The sequence below is a fragment of the Schistocerca serialis genome, chromosome 2 (genome assembly GCF_023864345.2).
Source record: "Schistocerca serialis cubense isolate TAMUIC-IGC-003099 chromosome 2, iqSchSeri2.2, whole genome shotgun sequence".
In the NCBI taxonomy this organism is placed as follows: domain Eukaryota; kingdom Metazoa; phylum Arthropoda; class Insecta; order Orthoptera; family Acrididae; genus Schistocerca; species Schistocerca serialis.
The window spans coordinates 674933752-674943758 of record NC_064639.1 but is presented as its reverse complement, the minus strand read 5'-3'; the positions used below and the strand labels follow the sequence as shown (position 1 = coordinate 674943758).

The following is a 10007-nucleotide window of genomic DNA, read 5'->3' as shown; positions in this document are numbered from 1 at the left end:
CCCAACGTCGATGGCCTTCCCTTGTTAGTCATCGACATATCCGTAACAGTTTTTTCCGAATAATTGTTCTCAGCCTTCCAGTTTAACGACTCTCGTCCACACCATTAAGAAACTCATTTACAATGTCACATGCTTAGACAATACTCCGTGGGACAAGATAGGTTCAAGGGCGACGGCGGAAAGCGAATACATATTGCATGAGTTGGCGATGTCTGCCTGCAGCGGGCCAAGTAACACGTTCAATTAGTGACAAATGGGAGTAGCGCGAATGCCTCGTGTTATAAAAAGTTACCAGCAAACATTGCATAGTGAGGACGGCTGGGCTGGAAACCCGAGTTATTGCAACACGACTAAATGACGACGTCCCGACGGTAAGCTACTTAAACAACTACTAGTAATAGTAATACGTTCCTATAGCTCACATGTTATCCATCATGTTTTTTTTCGAAAATATTGGTTTCATTTTTGTAGGCAAAGCTTGAAATTAAATCTATAGAATCTCCGCAATACTGAAATCTGTGGCAGATTACTTTAATACCAAATGAGTAAACTGCAGTTACATCGTGTACCGCCGCGCGGGATTAGCCGAGCGGTCTAGGGGCGCTGCAGTTATAGACTGTGCGGCTGGTACCGGCGGAGGTTCGAGTCCTCCCTCGGGCATGGGTGTGTGTGTTTGTCCTTAGCATAATTTAGGTTAAGTAGTATGTAAGCTTAGGGACTGATGACCTTAGCAGTTAAGTCCCATAAGATTTCACACACATTTGAACATTTGAACATCGTGTACCAGTCAGTATATAGCAGTATAGCACGAATGTGATCACAATAGATGCAGAAATAACAACTGCAGATGTAAATGATAGTAACACAATATCGACACTAGATAAAATATGATGTAGGTATCGGCACTAGATTGAAATATGATGTAGGCGTATAGTAGTGGCATATAATGAACTTTTCGTTAAGTTAAGCAGTTACAAAAGAACAAAATGTCTTTTTTAAATATGAAATTATCATTTCGGCGAAAGATCTCAGCCGCCCCAAGGGCTCCTTTTTAGCTAACAATAGAATTAACTTCGTAAGCCGTTCTTAAGTTTGTGAACTACATACACACTCTTTTTTATCCTTTTAATGGCTGAAAAGCTTCTCACAACTGAGGTACTGGATACAGGATAGTCAAAATAAGTTCAAAGAGTTTTACAATTTCCCAATATCCCGTCTGAAGTCCATATAACAATAAATCGTCAACACTTTTGTGAGGCATTTTCCGTAAATATACACAAACACAAGCTCTGATCTTAAAGAGGAAAAAACAGAAAAATGATTCATAGCAATCTGTTTCTGTAGCGTAGACTTTCTGAGTAACACTGTTCATATTGATCAAAATTATATACATTTAAAAGTTCCAAAAACAACAGAATCCAACTTAACCTATTGTATAACGATCCCATTACTCCGTACAAAAATTTAGAGTACATTCTTACAATATCTGTTTTCCTGTTGACTTCAGCTTCATGCCTATTGGACGTTTAGTTATTGGTTCATCCATGTGTCGACCATGACTCCTCCCCATATTCTTGGAATTCCGTCATGTTTGGTTTTCAGCATTTCCTGGAATTCATTAAATTTTGTTACTCGTTAGCCAATGTCGTAAACTCTGGCTGGCTATATATCAAACCAGCGAACCTGGCAATGCCTCACAATTCCTAAATATGTATGTGAATTGGACATGAGTCCTAATCGGGAGTATCCCTGGAAATTGTACCGGGACGCAAATTCCGGCTCCTTGTAGCGACTTTGCCCGCTTCCAAGCCATGTAACTCGAAGTTATAATAAATCATGTAGAATATGAGTTGTTTTTTCCGTTTTTGTTTGTTATTTTATTTCATTGTTTTGCAAATTGTGCAGAATACAATTACAAAACTTCAGAATATGCAACATATTTTTTTGTTGCTGGATACTTTGTAGTAAGAGTATGAACTAGTTTTCTGTGTTACTAATTCGTGAAAGGGCTGTGTGCAAAATGGCCATGCGAAAAACGCTCTGATCGTAAATAAATTCCAACGTATTTTAATGTCTGATTTGAGCTTTGTGTGCTGTTACTGCGAACGAGCCGGCCGGTGTGGCCGTGCGGTTCTAGGCGCTTCAGTCTGGGACCGCGTGACCGCTACGGTCGCAGGTTCGAATCCTGCCTCGGGCATGGATGTGTGTGATGTCCTTAGGCTAGTTAGGTTTAAGTAGTTCTAAGTTCTAGGGGACTGATGACCACAGATGTTAAGTCCCATAGTGCTCAGAGCCCTTTGAACCATTTGTCCTGCGAACGAAACCTTGGGAATCGAAGTCGTTTAAAATGAATGGTTAAATGGATTGGGATCATTGGTATACTGGCTATGAGAGAGACACCTCTAGTTGCTGGATCTGTGAGGAGAACATCTCCAATGACAGTATTTCGCATAGTTTTAATCTGTGGACGGGTAGCATTGCAGCATTACAAAGTTTCGGACGATTTAAACTGCGTAGGCCAAGTAGTATTCTAATCATTAACGTGATAAACCATAAGTACATCATTCGTAATACACAAGTGTTCTGTTAAAACCAAAGGTTGAGAAGGAGACAAAACGGCACATTGTTGTGCATTCAATTTTTGTTTCAAATTATTATTTCTCAAAAATTTGCCTTACGGTTCAAATGTTCTTTTATCATGGCCAACTACACGAAAGGAAAAGAATTCACAGCACATCAGAATTTTCTTACTCGCAGTTAATTTTGACAGAAAACCAGTATAATCTTCTTGAAAGAAATACATCTACAATCGTCCGAATTTTTAACACAGTATCGTCTAAAAATTTGAAGTAAATTGGTCAATAACTTTCCGAAAGTTTTCCTAACAACGTTTCCCCTTTGTGCTACTAGTATATAAAAGGTGTCAATGAGAAGAAAAATATCTGCAACGAAATTACTTGCATCATGATTTTAAATCACCGAGCAGCAGTAGAGGCTTCTTTATCCCACTTATCTGGATCTGTTATTTTGTTGAAAAGTGATACAAAGTGACTGTGATTAAAGCTTTCACCAAACTACATGTAGTAAGCACATGTTTCCCAAGATTGAAGAAATACTCACAAAGGGACCGGGAAAATTCCAGGAACGAATGATACAAATCGAATTGACTATATATTGGTATCCAAAAGATGGGCAAGGAACGTTGAAAATGTATGCGTGCTTCAGGGAGCCAACTTAGACCTCTATCTTGAAACTGCAGAAGTGAGGTGGTGGGGTGCTATGGCGTATAACGGGAAAACTACGAGTATGAGAATGCTGAAATGGAATGCAGGAAAACTGGAAGACAGAGGAAAATCTGAGTAAACTGAAACAGACATTACAGGTATTGTGGCACGTTAATGACATAGTGGGCGTGTAAGAGGGCGTGCTGAAAAGCGGTGCCTCCGAGTTTTTTTATGTGAAAACTCTTAAAGCTTTTTAAATAATACAAACGTTATTAACGTTCTACACCTTTGTTCTTCATGTCTGCCTATTTATTTATCGACGTAGTCACCACCCTGGCCATGAACACATTTCTCCCAACGAGAGTCCAGTTTGTTGGAAACATCATTGCAGAATGTCTGACTTTGTTGATGGAGCCACAACCTCACTCTGCTTGCATCGTTTCATCACTATTAAAGTGAAGTCCTCGAAGGTATTCTTTAATTTTTGGAAACATGAAAATCGAATGGGGCCAAAACGAGACTCTGTGACTGACAGTGGTGCCAAGACTCATGAGTGGTCTGTCATTGTCATGCTCAAGGAGAGGGTGCTCGATGAGTGGACAAACTCTTCGAAATCGAAACTCGATTACAGCATGCTGTTTCTCACGCACCGACATAATTATGTTACGTGCAGTCATGTTACACGCTGCAATTTGGAGCCCTCTAGCAGCAGAGGCTTACAACTTGGGTGAACGAAGCGGAAAAGTCGATTGAGTAATATCCATAACGTGCAGTACAGCAAGCAATATTGAGAACAGAATAAAAAATTTGATGGCATTAGTTTTCAGAACGCCCTCATACTAAGAATGATAAGATACTTGTGGCAAAGGGATACAGAACACCTAGAAATGGGGAATGTGTGATAATGAATATACAGGGTGTTACAAAAAGGTACGGCCAAACTTTCAGGAAACATTCCTCACACACAAGTAAAGAAAAGATGTTATGTGGACATGTGTCCGGAAACGCTTAATTTCCATGTGAGAGCTTATTTTAGTTTAGTCAGTATGTACTGTACTTCCTCGATTCACCGCCAGTTGGCCCAATTGGAGGAAGGTAATGTTGACTTCGGTGCTTGTGTTGACATGCGACTCATTGCTCTACAGTACTAGCATCAAGCACATCAGTACGTAGCATCAACAGATTAGTGTTCATCACGAACGTGGTTGCAGTCAGTGCAATGTTTACAAATGTGGAGTTGGCAGATACCCATTTGATGTATGGATTAGCACGGGGCAATAGCCGTGGCGCGGTACGTTTGTATCGAGACAGATTTCCACAACGAAGGTGTCCCGACAGGAAGACGTTCGAAGCAATTGATCGGCGTCTTAGGGAGCACGGAACATTCCACCCTATGACTCGCGACTGGGGAAGACCTAGAACGACGAGGACACCTGCAATGGACGAGGCAATTCTTCGTGCAGTTGACGATAACCCTAATGTCAGCGTCAGAGAAGTTGCTGCTGTACAAGGTAACCTTGACCACGTCACTGTATGGAGAGTGCTACCGGAGAAACAGTTGTTTCCGTACCATGTACAGCGTGTGCAGCTGATTGGCCTCCACGGGTACACTTCTGTGAATGGTTCATCCAACAATGTGTCAATCCTCATTTCAGTGCAAATGTTCTCTTTACGGATGAGGCTTCATTCCAACGTTATCAAATTGTAAATTTTCACAATCAACATGTGTGGGCTGTCGAGAATCCGCACGCAGTTGTGCAATCACGTCATCAACACAGATTTTCTGTGAACGTTTGGGCAGGCATTGTTGGTGATGTCTTGATTGGGCCCCATGTTCTTCCACCTACGCTCAATGGAGCACGTTATCATGATTTCATACGGGATACTCTACCTGTGCTGCTAGAACATGTACCTTTACAAGTACGACACAACATGTGGTTCATGCACGATGGAGCTCCTGCACATTTCAGTCGAAGTGTTCGTACGCTTCTCAACAACAGATTCGGTGATTCAACAACAGATTCAGATTGATTGGTAGAGGCGGACTAATTCCACGGCCTCCACGCTCTCCTGAACCCAACCACCTTGACTTTCATTTATGGGGGCATTTGAAAGCTCTTGTCTACGCAACTCCGGTACCAAATGTAGAGACTCTTCGTGCTCGTATTGTGGACGGCTGTGATACAATACGCCATTCTCCAGGGCTGCATCAGCGCATCAGGGATTCCATGCGACGGAGGGTGAATGCATGTATCCTCGCTAACGGAGGACATTTTGAACATTTCCTATAACAAAGTGTTTGAATTCACGCTGGTACGTTCTGTTGCTGCGTGTTTCCATTACATCATGAATGTGATTTGAAGAGAAGTAATAAAATGAGCTCTAACATGGAAAGTAAGCGTTTCCGGACACATGTCCACATAACATATTTTCTTTCTTTGTGTGTGAGGAATGTTTCCTGAAAGTTTGGCCGTACCTTTTTGTAACACCCTGTAGACAGGTGTGCAACAGAAGAGCCGCGCGAAGTGGCCGCGCGGTTAGAGGCGGCATTCACTGACTGCGCGGTTCTTCCCGCCGGAGGTTCGAGTCCTTCCTCGGGCATGGGTGTGTGTGTTGTTCTTAGCATAGGTTAGTTCAAGTTAGTTTACGTAGTGTGTAAGCCTAGGGACCGATGACCTCTGCAGTTTGGTCCCTGTCACACACATTTGAACATTTTTTGCAACAAAAGAAAGAAACAAGACTAAAATGTCTCCAACGAAATACGAGAATTAAACAGGCTATGTATAACGAAAAGAGGATAGAAACGCAAGTGCATGCAGAAGAAAGAAAACAGAAGCTTAAAAGGAGAAAGCATTACAATAGAAATGAGAGTAAAAAGCTTTATAAGAAGTTAAGGGAAGGAACACTATGGCATAAACCTACAATAATTGGCTTCAAGGGTAAAGATGGAAATCTGCTGATATACAAGGAGAAAACGATGGACAGATGGAGAGGGTATTTTAAACATGTACTGGAGGGTGATCGCACTTATGGGGAGCAATCTATATACCATACAGTGGAACCAAAAAAGAAGAGCCTACTCTTGCAAAAGTACACGTAAACTGTCAAAAAATCAAAATCTCCAGAAAATGACGGAATAATTGCTGAGCGTCTAGGGAGAGGGGGCATTACTTTACACAAACGGATAAATAAACTTATCTGTTTAATTTTGAATCAAGAATGAATTCCAGAAGAAAGGACAATAGGTGTTATTCATCCTTTCTTTCAGGAGTGCTAGTCCTGCACGGTTCGCAGGAGAGCTTCAGTAAAGTTTGGAAAGTAGGAAACGAGGTACTGGCAGAAGTACAGCTGTGAGGAGGGGGCGTGAGTTGTGCTTGGGTAGCTCAGATAGTAGAGCACTTGCCCGCGAGAGGCAAAGGTCCCGAGTTCGAGTCTCGGTCCGGCACACAGTTTTAATCTGCCAGGAAGTTTCATATCAGCGCACACTCCGCTCCAGAGTGAAAATCTCATTCTGGGAACTTGAAGGTGATTTGATGAACCCTCTGCCAAGCACTTAATCGTGAGTTGGAGATTAATATGTAGATATAGATGAAGAAATCTAAAACTCTTTTTGAAATACACTAGAAAATATCTTCTTGACGACGCACTTCGATTTGTGAAGGAAACGTGATGAGATGTGTATTCCTACAGATAAAAGAAGAAAATGATGCTTGGAAAAAATAGTACAAAAGGGACTCAGTTCCAGGTACTGAGAAGACCAATGTTAAATAGCATCTACAGATTTCTATAAGAAATCGATACACGTTGCAAAACAATGGAACTTATATCAGACCGTTTTGCTGTTTGATAACCCAGTAATCTGCTTAAAACCTGAGGAGCAGAACTTCCCCAGATTGTAAAAAGTTTACTTGACTGTTATGATGAGATTTCTGCAAGCTACGGAATTGTTGGACATCTTTAAGATTCTTACAGTTAGTTGTTTGATATGAATTTCCAAATGTTATCCAAACCTTATTTGGGCGTTAAGATTGTTCTTAATTTCATATTTTTCACTTGCGTCCTGTGAGAGGAGTTCTTCAAAACTCAAATTAATGAAGAGTTATTTAAGGTCCAATAATTTCCATTCATAGAAAGTGTTTACAAAATAGTTAACATTATAATTTATTTACTGATTTTGTCAACTGAAAATAATGTAGGTACAGGTATCGATTCGGATGCCGCAATTTCAAAATTTGCAGCGGAAAAAGTTGGAAGCAAGAGATTCTAAGCTGCATGTTCAGCTCACTAAGAACTCTGTATGTGCATCTTTTTAGAGATGATTGCGGGACACGGCTGTTCAATAGAGGATGTCAAATTAAACACTTTTCAGCCGTCAACTTTCAGCCTTATTTTATTTGGCAACCAGTTTCAGCGTTTTACTACGTTATCTTCAGGCCCCTGACCGACGTGTAGGAAGAATCTACCTCAGTTGCGATCAAAACAGGGGCCAGCAATACTGGTATTAGTAGATTAAGTGATCACTTGCACCATCATCTGCCGATTCACTATAGCAATAATCTGCGCTAATACCAGTATTGCTGACCCCTGTTTTGATCGCAACTGAGGTAGATTCTTCCTACACGTCGGTCAGGGGCCTGAAGATGGCGTAGTAAAACGCTGAAACTGGTTGCCAAATAAAATAAGGATGGAAACTTGACGGCTGAAAGATGTTGGATTTGACATCCTCTATCACTAAGAAGATCTTAGTTTAACTGTTCCGCTCATTAATAATCAGCTGAAGTGTGGTATGTGTAAAATGCCTTTTTACTTATAACTTCCATTCATAAAAAGTGTTTACAAAATCGTAAACATTATAATTTATTTACTGAACCAGTTATATCAAAAAACTTCATCCTAAAAAAAAAAATTTGAGGTTTTTGTGGGGTTGGTGGAAGTGGAACAATTAAAATTCTACACCGGGTGGCTGCCACTGCATCAGAGGGGCCACGGAGTTCACAGTGTGCAACAATAACTTGAACCAGAACAGTGATTGTAATTTAGTACTACATGACATGGGTTCCCAAGATAGATAGACGAGAAAGAAATTCAGTAAATTTTTCTGTTTCAATCAATGGATCCAATGGGTACCATATGCTTCATACACATCGACGTGATCTCTCGCCACACGACTGTATTCCGACAAACGTGATGGGAAGCTCGAGTTTTTCTTCGAATCTGATCTGGGAAGAGTATTTAAACAAGGATGCCATCACGAGAAAGCGTGTTTCCGTATTATTGTATTTTCAAGACAAATATAATTACTTATCTGGAATGGAACATCTTTCTCAGTGACAACCCACGTGTATTCTGCAACCATCAGTTATATGATGATATCCTGAAAGCCATCCCTAGAGGTGACTGGGATAATTTAGTGTATTATACTTAGAAAACTTTTAATTTAGAACCATGTGGTGCCCACTGAAGAAACTACATTCATGTGCGATATCTAGCCAGATCTACAAACAGATTGCATGCTTCTTTACAGAGCTTACATTCTTAGACAGAGAATCTTCTGCAGATGTACGGTATGCCCTAAATGTGCTTGTATGTTGGGGTGTAACTAGGCAGGTGCAACCACAGCATTGTGCTGAGACTACCAAGGAACCTGAACGAATGAAACGAAAAAAAAGGAAAAATAATAGCGCAGAAATTAGCAAATCGACGAGTCAGATGAAGTGTTCCCTTGCATTAAAATAATCAGTTGATTTTGGAAATCATCCTAATCATTTGGCAAACTTTAGTTAGCAGGCAGTCCTGCGTTCAGTGTATCTACACTATGTGATCAAAAGTATCCGGACACTGGCTGAAAATGACTTACAAGTTCGTGGCGCTCTCCATCGGTAATTCTGGAATTCAGTATGGTATTGGCTAGGGTGTCCATTCGTCCCGTTTTTCCCGGGACAGTCCCGTTTTTTATCAAAATGTCCCGCTGTCCCAAAAGTTTTTTTCGGAACGCTCAAATGTCCCGTTTTTTTATGATTCCGCTTCGCTAGAGTATTTTACGCTACTGGTTGTTTGACTTGTTATTAACTGCGCAATTATATACGCTAGGAAGCGTGTGATTACTTTCAGCATACCCCAAACATGTACCGAACTGCCAAAAACCGCAAGTAATTTTAAACGCACTATAGGTTACGAATAACAACGAAGATTCTTCTCTTCTAAATCGATCCACTGAATCCGTCCTTTCGGTCCAGAGATACTCTACACCACTGATTACTTGCTATCTGGCTTTCGTCACCACACTGATAATGTTTTGCACTATGCAATCATTGTTTAATTATGCCAAAACGAAAGTGTAATTTTAACAGCAATATAAAAAGCGAGTTTCCTTTTATCACTGGTAGTGGAGAAACTGTAGAATGTACGTTGTCCAGATCAAAATTTGCTATTGGTCATGGTGGAAGATCTGACATTGTGAATCACATTAAGATGAAGAAACATCGTATGAGTGATCAAACGAAAAGAGCAAATAAATGCGTGAGTGACTACTATGTAAATTTAAAATCAGTAAGAGAAATGGATAGGCAGTTGGCATCACAAGAAGCTACGTTTGCATACCACAGTGCAATGTATAACCATAGCTTTAAGCCAATGGGCTGTATTACAGCAGTTGTTAAAAAACTTTTCAATCCTAAATTCACATGTGGACACACAAAATGTAATGCAATCATTTCAAATGTTATTGCACCGTATGCAGCTCAGCAGGTTTTAAATGAACTGAAAAGTGCTAGATTCATTTCT

The 10007-nt window shown here is 40.5% G+C and overlaps 1 protein-coding gene across 1 annotated transcript in view; it reads left to right on the top strand.

The window, feature by feature from the left end:
- The first annotated feature begins 221 nt into the window (after positions 1–221).
- LOC126457771 (NAD-dependent protein deacylase sirtuin-5, mitochondrial-like) overlaps positions 222–10007 on the top strand; it is a 109365-nt gene continuing 99579 nt past the window's right edge. The window contains exon 1 of the mRNA XM_050094345.1: positions 222–371. Within this exon, the coding sequence (XP_049950302.1) occupies positions 355–371 (17 nt within the window). The 5' untranslated portion in view covers positions 222–354. The remainder of the gene's footprint in view (positions 372–10007) is intronic.